The sequence below is a fragment of the Elephantulus edwardii genome, unplaced genomic scaffold (genome assembly GCF_000299155.1).
Source record: "Elephantulus edwardii isolate Elephantulus edwardi_28Jun2011 unplaced genomic scaffold, EleEdw1.0 scaffold00096, whole genome shotgun sequence".
Lineage (NCBI taxonomy): Eukaryota > Metazoa > Chordata > Mammalia > Macroscelidea > Macroscelididae > Elephantulus > Elephantulus edwardii.
This window is the reverse complement of record NW_006399846.1, coordinates 7,970,093-7,987,088: the sequence shown is the minus strand read 5'-3', so window position 1 is coordinate 7,987,088 and position 16,996 is coordinate 7,970,093. Positions and strand designations below refer to the sequence as shown.

At 39.9% G+C, this 16,996-nt stretch overlaps 1 protein-coding gene across 1 annotated transcript in view; it reads left to right on the top strand.

Moving 5' to 3' along the window:
• The window catches only part of CACNA1C (calcium channel, voltage-dependent, L type, alpha 1C subunit), an 847,113-nt gene that overhangs the window by 674,299 nt on the left and 155,818 nt on the right, over window positions 1-16,996 (top strand). Inside the window, exons 19-22 of the mRNA XM_006891374.1 lie at window positions 6,911-7,043; window positions 13,034-13,163; window positions 14,415-14,474; window positions 14,597-14,656. Of these exons, the coding sequence (XP_006891436.1) occupies window positions 6,911-7,043; window positions 13,034-13,163; window positions 14,415-14,474; window positions 14,597-14,656 (383 nt within the window). The remainder of the gene's footprint in view (window positions 1-6,910; window positions 7,044-13,033; window positions 13,164-14,414; window positions 14,475-14,596; window positions 14,657-16,996) is intronic.

Sequence of the window (16,996 nt, the reverse complement as noted above, 5' to 3'; positions counted from 1 at the left end):
ACATTATTTTATTTCTTAACTGTTGCCTTCATGGGTGGTGATTGTGAATTTATGTAAAATGAAATCTTTAACAATTTTAATCTTTTATTCTTTTTTCTGTTATATAATTTTTTTAATCTACAAAGAATTTAATGTAAACAATAATATGTTTATAAGAGTTATACTTTGTTCATGTTCCAAAAAAGAGATATGTTCTAATTTTCTATCAGGTTTAGAAAGTGATAGTATAACAATGTAAAAATCTAAAATGTTAATTTGCTAAATATAACTTTCAAACAGGTATAGGCAGCAGTGTCCCTCAACTGTTAAAATTATTTGCATAGAATTATGAATTTGGAGAATATATTTCTCCTTTGATGCTTCTCTGTGTGAAATGCTTTAGTGCTAAATGAAAGTCAGTGCCTACATTTCTGTTACAGAAGTATTAGAGGGAAAACTTAATGTTGCACATTGACTATGTAAGAGTGGATTTTTTAAAGAAAATTATATATGCTTTGAATGCACAAGTGATTATACTGTACCAGTTTAATAGAGAGGCAGAATATATGATCAATATACAAAAATTAGTGTGATTTCTCTATGGTAACAAAGAAAACATGAGAAAAGGAAACTAAGAAAGCAATACACAAGGATAAATATGGAATGAAACTGTTATTGTAGAATGAGTATAAGGATCCAGGAGGGGTAGGAGAGGCTGGAAGCAGAGGGATGTGGATGTGCAGGGGGAAGCATTAATCATTGAGTTGTACAATTTGATGGGTGTTGAGGGAAATTGAAAGAGTTTCTTTGAATTTGTATTAGAATTTTGTAAATAAATGAGTGGGGAAAAAAGAAAGCAAGTGATACCATTTATAATAGCCAACCACAAACTGAGATAATTGGGAATAAACATAACCAGAGACACCAAAGACCTTTATAAGGAAAACTACAAATCCTTACTGTAGGAACCAAAAAGAGACTTAACCAAATTGAAAAATATTCCCTGTTCATGGATAGGAAGACTCAACATAGTGAAAATGACAACTATACTAGAAGCAATCTACATGTTTAAGGCAATCCCAATACAGATACCAAACTCATTTTTCAAAGAAAGTTACAAGTTTATATGGAAAGTAAAGAGATGCTTGTAAAATTTTTAAATTGGTTTTCATATCATTATTCATATAGATTATGCTTTACATTTATTTTATATTTATATTCATTTTCTTCTTAATTTATTTTCTAAAATAAAATTACAATATATTGTATATATTAATTACAACTTGCTGATGCTTTTATCACCTTGTCTAGTCAGATCCTCTCGCCACCTTGCCTATTCTATCATCTTACCCACTGGTACATTAATCTCTGCTGCCATAATGTTTTCTCCTTTCAGTCATTTATTCTTTTATCATGTTCATTGATCCAGATGTGAGAATTTTTGCTTACTTTATGCTCAAGTGTAATCCACACTGAATCTATAATCTTTTCTCTTCCTGATGTACTTTAAGTCTTCTTCACTTTCAGCAAGCAAGGTTGTATCATGTGTACACTGCAGGTTGCTGATGAGCTTTGTACAATGCTCATGCGACAGTCTTCGTCCTATAATCCAATTTCTCAGATTATTTGTTCTACATACATATTGAATAGGTACGTTAAAAGGATAAAACCCTGACAGTCAGCTTTCCTGATTTTAAACCATGCGAATTATGCTCAAATAATTATTTCTTTGGCAATGAACAGGTTAATGTACAAGTAAGTGTACCGAACTCCCACTCTTTGCAATGTTATCTGTAATTTATTATGATTCATTTAGCAAAGACTCATCTGCACTAATTTCCCTCATTCCATACCCTCTTCTGAATCCATCTTGAATTTCTGGCAGTTCGCTGTCAATGCACTGCTCGAGTTGTTTTTTTAAAAGTCTTTAGTGAGATTTTACTTGGGTGTGATATTAATGATATTGTTAGATAATTTTCACATTCTGTTGGATCACTTTTTTTAGGAATGGACAAAAATATTAATCTCCTCCAGTCAACTTGCCAATTATCTGTTTTCCGAATTTCTTGGCATAGCTGTGTGGACATGTCTAGGGTAACATCTGTTATTGAAACACCTCACTTGCTATTCCTTGATTTTCTGGAAGCTTATTTTTTGCCAGTTCCTTGCATGTGGCTTGCTTCTTCTTTCAGTACCATTGGTTCTTGATCATATGCTGCTTAGAATGGTCCAAGATTCTTTATTCATTTCATCTTCTTTTGATGCTTCACGTACTATTCATTATTTTGTCCATAGAAACTGTTAGATTACAACTTGTGGCTTCAATTTGTCAGTTCTTTCAGCTTGAGAAATGTTATACATACTTTCCACCTTTAGCTTTCTAACTTATATCTTCACTCATTTCATTATAATAATTAACTTTGTTTCTTGAGCTACCCTTTGAATTCTTCTCTCCCCATTTCTTCCTTTTACTTTTGCTTCTCTGTATCCAACAACAAGTTTCAGAGTCCCCTCTGACATCCATTTTGGTCTTTTTTTTTGCCCAGTAGGGCTCTTACCCCCCCTCTCATTTTGATTCATTCCACATCACAAATGAAGATCTTTCATTAAGTAAAAGATTTACTCCATCTGCATCATTAAGATAGACTTTAAGGAAACAGGCTCTTCCCCATTTGTATTTTTAGCATCTTCCAGCTTGAGGTCCTTATCTTCCAGCAGTGTTCTACTTTGGTTTCAATGGCCCATTAATTCAGAAATGGATGGCCAGCTTTGCTTTCTCGTCTGTCTTAGTCTGGAAGCTCCACTGAAATCTATCCACTAGGAATAGATTTCATGGTATTTCATGTACTTTCAACATCACAGCAACACTGTGACAATCCATAGGATGACATACTGGAAGATGAGTGGTGGATTATTGTCATGGACGCTGGAACTGGATGAAACTTTAGAGAGAGCCATTCACTTAGAACTTCATGAAGCATCTTCTGTGTGCCGGTCACTGTGACAAGCACTAATGATACAACTGTGGACAGAACAGAGGAGGCCCCTGCTCACATGGTGCTTCTAAGGGTGCTTCTTCTATTGACATCAAACAAAAAAATTTAAAAGGTACTGCCAGGTACTGGTAAATGACACAAAGAAGTAAAACCAAGCAATAAGATAGAGACTTTTTTTATAATTTGGGCTATAAAGCCCTCTTTGGACTAAGACTCAATGATTCAAAGGAACCAGTCAGATTGGTTTTCAGTAAGTCACCTGTAATTCATGGCAGCCCTTTTGTGCCAGAGTAATCCAGGTGTACCAGCGCAGCAGCATAGGTTTTTCAATTACTGACTGATTTTTTCTAAGTAGGTCACCAGATCTTTCCTCCAAGATACCTCTGATATACTCCAACCTCTAATCTTTAATATCAGATAATTGTTTTTACTTAGGTTAGCAATCAAGTACATAACCATTTATATCACTAGAATTCTTCATAGGAACAAGATATATAGAAGTCAGATGGATACTCTGAAATCTTTATTTTTAAAATTGTATTATATAAATTTGTATGTGTTGTATTAAAATAATATATAAACATATTTTAAGTGTTTCTTTTTAGTATGACAAAAAAAGCTTGAAATATTGTGAGAATTACCTAAATGTGACAGAGACACGATATAAGCATGTGCCCTTGGAAAAATGTCACCAATAGACTTGCTTCACACAGGGCTTGCATAAACCTTCAATTTCATACACACACCCTGAATATTTCCAAAGTGCAGTAAAAAGAAGAGCAAGAAAACGAGATACGGCTGTCTACTGGGTCTCGTTTTGAATCCTGTTCCCTGCCATTCTGAAAAGAAGCAACTCCACAGCATAGCAGTATCTGACTTATACTTTTTCCAAACCTCCAAGAACAGAGATGAGAAAATAAAAGCCCACAAGGTTTCTGTTGACATTTGAATTTAGGAGTCCAGCTGCTTCTGCTTCCAATTCCCAAAAGTGAACTTCATCTCTCTTTTCCTAACCTGTCAGCCTCTCACCTTAAAATCAGGCATGCTAAACATCACATGCTGTCAATTTTCTGTCCTTTTTCAAATTTGTCCTTCAGAAATGGTTTCCTCTTATGCCGGAAATTTAGGTTATTTTCAGCTGAGTCCTATGCTGTTGTGCATGTCTGAATAGACCAACTTGATTCCTGCAGAAATGGAAATCGATAGTGAATTTCATAAACAGTGTGGCAGGCTAATGTCGTGGAAAAAGCATGCAAAATTTTTCATTTGGAATATGGAAAAGTATTAAGCCAGGGCATACGGTTTTCTGTAAACATAAATGATTAAAATAATCATTAATTGGCTGCGAAAAAATCACTATCAAGAAGAAAATGTTAGGTGTTTTAGAGCAAAATTGAAAAGTACACAAGCACTAGACAAGGATTTAAGATCATTTCCAATTAAATTGCAAATATCAGTATTTAGGCCAATCTTGATTTTATTTCTTCTTCTTTCAGTAAAGATCTTACCTTTCTTGTTTCTATTAAAAGTTGAGTGTCAAAAAGCTTCAACCCTTGGCCTGTGTGCAATTTTTCATCTCCTGCTTCTCTTTCTGCTGAAAATATTAATTGGCTTGCTGGTCAGCTCTAATTACCCCAGGGAAAGAATTTGATTTATGCCTATATTCTGCTGTCCGCTAGCAAAAGATCCCTAAGTGCTTCTTGCTTGATAAAGTACCACTTTCTCAGCCAGCCTTTTTTTTTTTTTTTTGTCTCTACACCACCTGGCTTCATTTTGACCAGAATAAAGAAGAGTGTGGCAGCACAGCTGGTTTTACAATAAACCACCTTAACTAACTTTTTCTAACGAGATTTGTCTCAACTTGACCCTCTTCTTTTACAAAGTTCCCTCCCCTCAGAAACTAATGTTGGTGTAGAAGTTTAGTCATGGTCAAGAAATAAGTGCTAGCATGTCTCAGATGTGATTTCTCTCACCAGAGTGATAGGACAGATATGTTTGTACTCAGTCATCCAAAGTATGTTTCACTGTAGGTCAAATGGAGGTGCTGCTGGAGGCTAGGAAGGCTATCCCAAGGGCCCAGGGGACTCAGGAAAGCCAGGATAGTGATGCTATCTGGGTGCTCTAACCACCCTGAGAAAGGGAGACGCAGGCCTTTGCCAGCATGAGGAGAGAACACATACTGAATGTATGTTTCCTAGGGTGACCATAACAAAGTACCACAAGCTGGGTGGCTTAAAAACAAAAAATGTATTGGTCTACAATTCTAGAGGCTTGAAATACAAAATCAAGGGGCCAGCAGGGCTGTACTCCCTCTGAAGGTTCTAGGGGGATTCCTTTGATGTCTCTTCCTAGCTTCTGTTGGCCTCTTGCAGTCCTTAGTGTTCCATGGTTTGTAGCTGCACCTCTCTTGTCTTTGCCTCTATTGTCGAGGACTGTCTTCTCTGTGTCTCTGTGCATCCTTTCTTTCCTGTTCTTATAAGGACACCAGTCATTGAATTAAGGACACACTATAATCCAATAAGGGAGCTCTAGTGGCATGGTCCGTAGGAAGGGACTCTTGGTAACCCAAAAGCCAAGCCTCTCTGGTGGTTCGAATCCACCAGCAGCTCCACAGGAGAAAGATGGGCAATCTCCTTCCATGAGATTTACAGCTTCCAATCCCACATGAGAGTCTGTGAGTTGGTCAGTTCTAACTTGACATCATTGAGTAAATTTTAATCCAATATGACCTCATTTTAAATTAACTAATTATATCCACCAAGACCCTATTTAACAATTCAGGTCACATTCTCAGGTTTCAGGTGGGCATACATGAATTTGGGGGAAAACACTATTCCCCCTATTCTAGTGAGTGTTTCAAAAATAGTTGAATGCACATGGAAAGTTTTTTAGGTGTGAATCACAGGTAAAGAACAGACTGGGAGAGGTGTTCATACTAGTTTCCAACTTACAGTCCCTCCCTTGAAGGGAGACGGTTATGGTTACAAAAATAGTGACAACTATAATAATGCTTTCTGTGTACCATTCTGATGTAGAAGCTGTTGTTATTATCCCATATTACAGATGAGGAAACAGCCATATAAGGACTAAATAAAATGCCCACAACCAAAAGGAAACTTAGCCAAGACCCGGGTCAAGGCGTCTGACCATAGAGTCAATACTCTGAATTTCTGTACTATTGTCTTTTGCATTAGAATCCTTTCCAAATGTGCTTGACCAAAACAAGACAGGCAGCAGCACAGTGGCTCCCACAGGCAGTTTTCTTGTAAGCAAAAGAATATGCTGCTTGACCCTGGTTCACATTAAATGTGGCCGCTGGCCAGGAGAGTGAAGGAACTTCTGTAATTTGTGTCAGTGTCTTAAAAGGATTCTAAGCCTTTGAATAAAGGGCCTTTTGTGGTCAGATTATTGCCCTGTTGTCCTATAGCACATGAATTTTTGTGTTTTCAGGAATGAGGGAAGTATTACATTTAAATTCTTGGAACCTTCAAAGGCAGGATTATGTGCAATGGATCTTACGAAGTCAACAAGTCAGGCATGTCCCCTAGCTGCCCTCGTCTTCTCTGGTCACCTTTTTCTAGCACCTCATGACTAGGTTACCAACCATCCCAATTTGCCCGGGACTGAAAGGTTTTCCAGATGTGGGAATGTTCAGTTCTAAACATAAACAGTCCTGGACAAACTGGAATGAGTTGTTCCTGGCACACCATTTCCAAGCCCCATGCTGTTGAGAAATGCCGTGTCACAGAAGTGAGCTCCAGCAGTGCCCACAGGCACAGAGCAGACGGTCTGTTTTGGTTGTCACTGTACATGTTCAATTATTCAAATGCTTTCTTAATTCCAGCCAGAAAGAAGGTATGTGGAAGTAGGTGGGACAATGGCAAGACCAGGTGGGAATGGTGGGGTTTCTTAGAATGCTGCTTTCTGTCTTACAGGAGAAGAGGAGGAGGAGGAGCCAGAGATGCCTGTGGGCCCCCGTCCCCGCCCGCTGTCTGAGCTGCACCTTAAGGAAAAGGCCGTGCCCATGCCCGAAGCCAGTGCGTTTTTCATCTTCAGCCCCAACAACAGGTGTGCGAGAACAGCAAAAGATGGGATCTTGACACAGTCTAATAGGCACCTGTATTTCACTTGAATGAAATGAAGGATGGAGCCTGGAATCCCTCTACCCCCCTGAAAGCTTGTGTTATAGGCACAATGTTGGGAGAAAGAGTCTTGGGTTCTACGTCAGAAGACCTGCCTTTATTTTTATATCTTGATTTTTTTCTGATGTTTGTAATCTCTCAGTTACTTTGGTCATTACCTTTAATATTATTTTTATTGTAATGAAGAATTGTTAATGTTGTATACTGTAGAGAACATAACTGACCCACAGCTGACTCTCCAGTGGGCTTTCACAGGCAATAATTTCATGAGAGGCCACTGCCCATCTTTCTCCCGTGGAGCAGATAGTGGCCTCGAACTGCATGTCTTTGGGATTACAGCACAATTTTTTGCCACTAGGCCACCACTTTATGTAATAAAGAATGAATAACTTAAATTTTACCATTATAAGTATACAATTCAACAATGTTAACTACCTGCACAATATTTGCAACAATCACCAATATTTCCAAACTACTTCTTGGTATATTCCTAATGGCCTAGTGGTAAGAAGCTGTGCTGCAGCCTCGAAGGCTTCACATTCAAATCCACCAGCTACTCCCGCGGGAGAAGAATGGACACTCACCTCCCATGCAATTAGATTACCTGCCTATGAAAACCTGCTGGAGGGTCAGTTTGGGTCAGTTTCAGCTCAGTGTGATGCAACAACAAAGTTAAGCAATAGAGTTCTGTTGGGACAGTCCATAAACTCCCTATGGTGGTTCAAATCCATCAGCTGTTCCAGGGGAAAAATATGGATATTCTCCTCCTCTGTAATTTACAAACCTGTGAAAACACATGAATCAGTTTTGACTCAATAGCAAAGACTGTTGAGTTTCCCTTGAACAGAAAGGAGATTTCAAATACTTTTCTCTTACAAACATTACAATTCAACTCATTGCTGTTCATTTGGAACTGACTCATAGCTGACCCTCCAGTGGATTTTCAGAGGCTGTGAATCACACAGGAGGAGATTGCCCATCTCTCTTGCCCTGAGTTGCTGGTGGACCCAAAGAGGTGACACCTTTGGGTTAGAGATGCAACTCCCTGTGGACTATGCCACCAAAGCTCCTTTCAACAGAAGGACATGTTTCGCTTCCTTTTACTTCCCTGTTGCTTGTTGATTAATATTTTAAGCCCAACCTTTATTTTCAGTTCCATGAGTTAGGCACTATTTTTTAAACATTTTTCACTCATTTAGGTACCACTAAGTTGGCTTTGACACATAGCAGCTCTGTGTACAGCAGAATACAACACTGCCAAATCCTGCACCATCCTAACGGTCATTGTTGTATGTCAACCCATTGTTACAGCCACCTTGTCAGTCCAGCTCAGGGAGAGACTTCCACTTTTTGACTGACCTTCTATTTACCAAGTGTAGTGTCCTTCTTCAAGGAGTGGCCCTTGAAGATAATATGCTCAAAGTATGTGAGATGAAGTCTCACCGTCCTTGCTACTAAGGAACATTCTGGCTGCATTTCTTTCAAGACAGATTTGTTTCTTTAACCATCCATGGTATATTCAATATTCTTCACCAACATTAAATCCAAAGACATCAATTCTTTAGTTTCTTATTCATTGTCCAGATTGCACATGCAGATAAGATGATTAAAAATACTTTGACTTGGAGCAAACACACCATAGTCTTCAAAGTGACAGTTTTGCTCTTTGGTGCTTTAAAGAGGCCCTTGGCAGCACTTTTGCCCAATACAATACATTGTTTGATTTCTCAGCTGCTGTTCCATGTATAATTTTTGGATCCAAGTAAAATGAAACCCTTAATAACTCCAATCTCTTCTTCTTTTATAATGATATTGTTTATTGATCTAGTTGTGAGTATTTTTGTTTACTCTGAGTTATAATCCAAACTGAAGGTTATAGTATTTAAGCTTCATCAGTACCAAAAATCTCCTTTGTTTTCAGCAAGCAAGGTTGTTTCAGCTGCATATTACAGAGTATTACTTGATCTTCCTCCAATCCTGATTCCACATTTGCTCATTGTACAGATGAAATAAGAACGGTAAAAGGATATAACCCTGCCACACACCTTTCCTGGTTTAATATGCTGTAGACCTTTATTCTGTATCTGCTTCTTAGTATCTGGACTGGTTCTGCACAGACACAATTAAGTGTAGTAGATTTTCCTTTCTTCAGAAAGTTAACCATAATTTATTCTCTTCTACACAGTTGAACGCCTTTGCATCGTTAATAAAACATAGATACACATCTTTCTGATAATCTCTGATTTCCACAAAGATCCATCTTTTGTCAGCAGTGATATTCCTCATTCCACAGCCTCTTTTGAATCCAGCTTGAATTTCTGACAGGACCCATCAATGTTCTACTCTGGCTATTTTTAAATAATCTGCAGAAATGTAATTAATTGCATGTGGTATTAATTACAGTCTTTAATAACTTCCAAATTCCATTATATCTTTTTCTAATGGGCACACTTATGAATCTCTTCCAGTTGGTTGGCTAGGTCTTCCAAACTGCTTGGCATAACAAGGGAATATGCCGATGGCTGCATCCATTTCTTGAAATACCTCAATTGGTATTTAATGGATTCCTAGAGCTTTCTTTTTCAACACTGTATTCAATGCATTTTGTGCTTCTTCCTTTTTAGTACCACTGGTTCTTGATTCTATGCGATTTCTGAAACGGTTGAGGGTCAACCACTTCTTTCTGGTATAGTGACTCTAGGCATACATTCTTTCTGTCTTTTTGGGGGGTTTCCTCCATTGTTCAGTGTTTTCCCCCATAGAATCCTTCAGTATTTCATCTCAAGACTTGAATTTATTCTTTGATTCTTTCTGTATAAGAAATGCTGAGCATGTTTTTCCTTTATTTTTTTAACTCCATGTCTTCACACATTTCGCAATAATATTTTGCTTTGTCTTCTCACATTGCCCTTTTAAATCTCCTGTTCAGCTCTCTCCATAATTTCTTCATTTTGCTTTCAGTTGTTTACATTATAGAGTATGTTTTTGAGACTTTTCTGATATCTGTTTTGATTTTGGGTTTGTTTGGTTTTTTTGTGTTTTTTTTGTCTTTTCAATCATAATGTCCTTAATATCATCCCACAATTCTTCTGGTCTTCAGTCATTGATGTTCAGTGCATCAAATCTGTTCTTGAGATAGTCCCTAAATTCAGGAGGGATATAATCAAGGTCATATTATGGCTATTATGAACTTATTCCATTTTCTTCCTGTTCCACTTGAACTTGCATACGAGCACTTGATGGTCTGTTTGAGAGTCATCCCTCAGGCTTGTTCTGACTAATGAGATTGAGCTTCTCCACCATTTCTTTCTACAGGCATAATCAGTTGATGCTGAAGTAGTCCATTCCTGTAGTAGCCATTTATGTTTTGTAAAGATATCTGTAATGAGTATATCATTGGTTGTACAAAATTCTATCATGTGATGTCTGACTTCGTTTCTATCAGCAATGCAGTTTCCAACCACCAGTCCTTTTTTGTTTCTAACTTTTGCATTTCAATCACCAGTACATCTTGATTGCACGTTCAATCAATTCCAATGGGCTGCAAAAATTAGGCAAAAAGTAGGCAATATCTTCATCTTTGGTTTTAGTAGTCAGTAGGTAAATTTGAATAATAGTCATATTAACAGATCTTCTTTGTTATGGATATTATCCATATTATAAACATTATATATTTTAATTTACGTACAACTTACCATTTTGTTTATTCACTACTTGTTGTGCTTTCCAGTCCATTCTTCCGCAGTTATTTTCTTTCCCTACATGATAAACTGAGCTCATGTTTGTTTATCTATAGTTGCTTTTATTTTTTATTCTTGAGAGATAGTTTTGCTTAGTGCAATTTAGGCTAACAATTTTTGTCTCTTAAGACATTAAAAGTATTATTGCACTGTAAAGTCAACCATCATTGTAACTATTTTTCCTTTGCAGAGTACCTGGCTGCTGTGTCTAACTGCTTTCATTATCTCCTATTGCTTTTAATATTGTGCAGGTTTATTACTATATATAGAGGCCTGGGTTTCTATTTCTCTTGTTTAAATATATTTGCTTTCTACATCTATGGATATTCATACTTTTCTTCAGTTCTTGAAAATTTACAGCCATAATCTCTTCAAATAATATCTTTATTTCATCTTCTCTTCTCTTTCCCTCTGGCATTCCAATCAAGGAACCCTGGTAGTATAGTATATAACATATCAGACTGAAAGATCAGCAGTTCAAATCCACCAATCACTCTGAGGCATGAAGATGGTCAGTCTGCTGCCATGAAGATTTATAGTCTCAGAAACCTGAAGAGGTGTCTGAGTCAGAGCCAACTTAGCAGCAGTGGGTCGGGCACTCCAATCAGATAGATACATGTTACGTGTCCTTATTCTGTTCTTCCTCTCTTAATATGCCTTGCATATCTTCCATTGCCTCATTTTTCTTTTATTATTCTGGATAATATCTTCCAATTTCTTTATTCTCTTTTCACCTTTATCTAACTTACTATTTAACCCAGTTATTTGTATCCATCATTATAGTTTTTTCATTCAGGCTTTTCCATTTCTTGCTAGATTTTCCACATTTGTGTGTCTATGTCTAAGAGTTTGTTGTTAATGCATCATCTTGATGATAGAATGTTTGTTTTATTAATTATTTGAAATATATTTTATGTATGAGAATTCTACAGTCCTTTGAGGTTTAAATCACTTTGTTGTTTCTGCTGATTTTTCATCTTAGTGTCTTGCCCTTTTGTGTGTTTGATGATCTTTTATTGTAGCCTTTTAAACTTCTTCATTACTGGGAATCTTGTGCTATAAATTGGAATTAAGGACATTTTCTTCTGAATACCCTTTAAAGGCATTCCTCAGTCTAGGGATGCCTGGTTCTCTTGTCCTTCTTCCAGACTGACCTGAGCTCCCATTTCCTGACAGCAGTGCCCCTACTGTGTTCATCCCCAGGCCATTCTGCCCTTCCTGACTGTCCACTACACAAACTCCAGCTCCTTCAGCCGGTTTGTTGTCCTTGCAGATCTTCCTACCACTCACTGAACCAGAGTAATCTCAGTCACTCTCCTTTGCAGGACTGTGTAGGCATCTGCAGTGAAAGAGTCCCTCCAAGCACTTAGCCACACACCACAAGCAGAACCTGAAGGCCTGGAATTAAACCGTGACTGCCTCACTCTGCAGTTGTGTTTCTGGGCATGGCACCACTCTTTTACTATGACATGAAAATAACTTCTGTATCTCCCCTTCTAAGCTCTCATAAAGATTAAATGAGATGATATTTGAGATACCCTTTGAATTCTAAAATTCCTACTATGTGTGACACTCTTAATGAGTTCCCAGAAGTCTATCTGTGTAATTCTTTGTGTTTATGCTGAGATATGCAATTGAACTGCATACCTCCAAACTCCTTCACAGACTCAAACTTACCTAGAGAATATCTGTAGCTAGCGAGTCTCTTGGCAGCCATATCTCTGGGTACCTCTGTTATTCTCTAGACATAAAAATATGAAGTAGATCTCATAAAGTAATTTTTTAAAATAAGAGAGAAAAGAAATCCCCAAAGCCAATTGTTAATGTCACGGCAGTACTCGTGAATTTAGAGATTCCCAAAGGTCTCAGATGTAACTCTCTAAAATGTCAAAAGTTTCCTGCTTATAAAATGGCTTTGGAACTACAGCGTTCTATAGAGAGAGGTGGTGTGCTGGCGCTGCTGGGGTTGGTACTGTGAGGATGGTGGTAATGGGGATTGTCATAGGGTGCCATTACCCAGCAGCAAGACTTCAGGTTGAAGTGGCTACTCCAAAACCAGAAATTGCCTTTGCAAGCTGATGAAGGGGGCTAAGGAGACCTGAGTCTGGCTCCCGAGACCTGGAAAGCTGTTCGCTTTTGTTGTTCCTGACACGTCTCTCTCCTCCTCACCGTGCAGGTTCCGCCTCCAATGTCACCGCATTGTCAATGACTCGATCTTCACCAACCTGATTCTCTTCTTCATTCTACTCAGCAGCATTTCCCTGGCTGCTGAGGACCCTGTCCAGCACACGTCCTTCAGGAACCATGTACGTATCCCCTTTTGTTCCCTGCACCCTTTCCCTCTGGGAATGTAGCTCGGCTCACGCCTTCTGTTGCTTATGCTATTGTTCAATCAGGAGCCCAAGTCCCAAGTGGGAAATGAGATGTGCAGTAAGCATTGTAAGAAATTAAGACTTTTAAAAAACTATCTGAGGACCAGAAGAAGCAAGTAAGAGGGCATGAACCCTCTTATTCATACCTTGGGCTGGTCTGATAATTGGCAAAGATCAGGAGTCCTCTGGATGCTCCCTGGATGCCTGACTCCCTATAAACCTAATAAAATGTAGAAACTAATTCTTGAACCCCTCCCTGCTCACTGACCAGACGTTACCCACATCCTGGCCAGTCCTAATAACTAGGGAGAAGTGAGAGCATTGGCAAATAGGTGCCAGTGATAAGGCTTACTTTGTATAAAAAAGAGCCAGCCTTGGTAATTGTAGAATAGAAAACTAAATTTGGATACATCCCCAAGTCTCTGGTGAATGGTATTTGAATAAGAATTAATAGATATTTGCTATATACCTTGAAGCCTCAGGTAGGATGAGAGAAAAGCTCATCCATCTAAAGTCACACCCCTGCCAAGCCATTTGGTGGATCCTGGAGCCTCTTGACCCAGGACTTCCCTTGTGAAGATTAACAGGGGGTGTTGGCCATTGCTCTGACCGTCACCTGAATCCTAATGAAGCATGAGCCCTTAGCCGATGCTGCACCTGAGTGTGCCTCACCTGGAGCATGTCCCCTCCATGCCCGGAAGTGACCTCACCAGTGGAGATGTCCACAGACACCAGAAGCTGGCTGAATCTCACTTAGCTAGCAAAGTGATCTAAGCATTTTGCAGCTTCCTAAAGGAAAAGGAGGGAAAACCCAACAGAAAAAAATCACTGCTCTGGCCCTTTGACAGGCACCCCAGTGGTTTGATTGGGGTTTATAAATAAATTGGACTCATGAGACAAACATCCAGCCCCGTATCAGCCAACGTCTGCATGGCAAGGCTCATGTATCTGGGGAGTTCATCCAAAGCACTGAGCTGAGGCTGGCCGGGCTTCAGGATTTGATGTGGGTCTGTACCGCTGGTGTCCTAACTCGTTCCTATCCAGCTGTATGTGGAAATTCTTGAGTGCCCTGCATTTTGGTTTTTGAAGTGTGGTTTCTGTTCTGGTGAACAACCACTGGCCTCTCCTCCATCCTCCTGTCTTCCCTTCCCTTGCTCACCCTCACCTGTTCCTTTTGTTTTGCAGATTCTGTTTTATTTTGATATTGTTTTTACTACCATTTTCACCATTGAAATTGCTCTGAAGGTAAAGCCCCCACCACCACCACCCTCTCTGGCTCTCTGCTGCTGTCTGTCGCTAACACACATTCTCCTGTCAGTGTCCGGTTCACTCTCAGAGTCACTAATCCAGTTGTGCTTATTTTTCAGATCCTAGGCAATGCAGACTATGTCTTCACTAGTATCTTTACATTAGAAATTATCCTTAAGGTAATGCATCTGAGCAACGCTTTCTCTGTCTCTACCTGGCCGTCCCTTTTCTCTCTTCTACTTCTCTTATGCTCTGCTTTTACTCTCCAGCCTGGAATTGGAAAGATTTGGTACCCTTCCTTTGTGTTACACACTTTGTTCAGATGCAGAAGCTATAGGTTCCTCCAGAAGAAGCCTACCGCACTGCAGCTTCTCTTCTCTGACCACCATTAGACAGTTTTTGGCCTTAAAGAAACCCATGATCGCCAGTGTTAACACTGATGCAAGCATGTCAGTGAGGTTGGCACCACATACATCATTCAGCATTACCTTGGTATACCAGCTCACTCCCACATTCACACTTACACACAAACATCTACAGTTAACTGATGACTTGGCTCTTCCTGCCCAGAAGAAATGCCATGCAAACTTCAAAAGTAGCAATATTCTTGGGACCTCACGGAATCTCATCTTCAGCCCTCTCTGCATACCCGGGTCTCTTCCCACCTCCATAGATCTAGTAGTAGATATCAGGGTTAAACTGCACCTAAGTCTCTGTCATAGCATCCATGAGCCTGATGCAAATTTAGTCAATCTCCCAACTCTGGGCTTTCAGCAGACAAATACATATGAATTCTGAGCCCTTGGTTGCCCACTGAAAAACTGTCATTTGGTACAATGCCTTTTGCCCTGAGGATGGAAGATAGAGGATTGTGCAGGACAGCTAATAAGTTCTGCGGAAAACCTGAGTGCCTAGGCCCCCAGCCTTGGACAGCCCTGGCTGCTGCTGACCTGACTCTGGGTAATGGCAGCTCTCTTTATTGAAGTGCTGGGAAACTGTTGTCCTAAAAACAGATCGAGCCCCTCTGAGTAGCACATAGATGAAAGAGATCATTTCTAGGTCTATCCATAATACCTTCGAGCCTTTAACTCAATGCATCCCCCAGCCAGTTCATCCGAGACTCAGAGTTTAAGTTCAGAGACCTTGGGAAGTGTGCACGTCAACACATGTTCTCATCTCAGAATAAGGAAAGATATTTGTCTCATATCCTGAACAGAAGTAGCATAGACTCGAGGGCCTGCTTTGGCTTCAGTCCTTTACTCCTGGAAGACATGCCAAGAACTTTTCCTACAAAGGAATGCAAAGTTCTTTTCTTTATTCTCCTCATCCCTGAGACTGATAGAAGCCGGATGTCAGCACCTAACCCTTTCTTGATAAAATTCCCAAGTCATAAACTAACCCTTTGATTACTGACCAGAAAGCCAACCCCACTTCCCTCGAGTTGATTCCAGCTCATGGTGACCCTCCATTGTATTCCTAAGGCTCGCAATCTTTATGAGCTTTCTCTCATGGGACAGCTGATATATTCAACCCATTAACCTTTTGGTTAGTATGCAGTCTGCCCCCACATCTCTTTAGATGCCTGAAGGATCTTTCATATCCAGCCGCAGCTTGAGTAGGGTGGTGTTTGTGTGTTAGACACCAAGGAACCCCTTTGTACACACACGTACCTTCTGTTCCTGGTTTCTGTTAACAAAGACTCTCCCTCAGGAGAGGAAGAACAGGCCCACTTCCTGAGAATGGGGCACAGAGAATTACCAGGCATATGGCTACGTTAGAATGCACTGCTGTAAAAGCTCTTTCCTGGAGAGCCGTGTTTGGATTTGGTTTTTGTTTTGCTGGACTTCAGACTCAGGGAGACACGCAGGTCCCATATTCTTTCTCAGGGTGAGGAAAGCTTTGAGTGCAATTCTCATTCCTCCTTGACAGAGTTCCCTTGTGGATTTCAGTGATGCTGTTTTACCTTCAAGATTGCCATACAAGTGGAAGTAAAAAAATGTCTTCGCAGACGCTGTGATGGCAAGACCCTTGGCTCCCCTTCTAGCCTTTTCCTTTCTCTTATGCTCATGCGCTCCGGACTATTAACCCCAGTCTTTTGTTTACTTCCCTGCACCTCCTTCCATCTGGGTGCCTCTGCCTCCACAAAGGCCCATTCCTGAGCCATGACAGAGACAGTGATAGCTGCCAACGGGGCCACTTGAAGGGCCTGAGGCTGTTGGACTTTAACAAGAAAAGGCTTTAGAGACCACAGAACAGGAGTCCAGTGTCAGAAGAACACTTAGCTCTCTGATCCCCATTAAGACCACCTAAACAAGGAAATTTGTTTCTCTCAAATGAGGAATGAGGCCCTGCTGGAGCTCACTTGAGGCCTTTGAAGATGTAAGTTAGGATCAAGGAGAGAAGAAATTCTAGATTAGAAGTGAGATGGTTTGGGAAGGCAGCGTGCCTTCTGGAGGTGCAGAAGGCGCTTTGGTTTGCATGGACTGCAGGAGCTGCTCTAGCCCAGGCTCTGGGGGCCC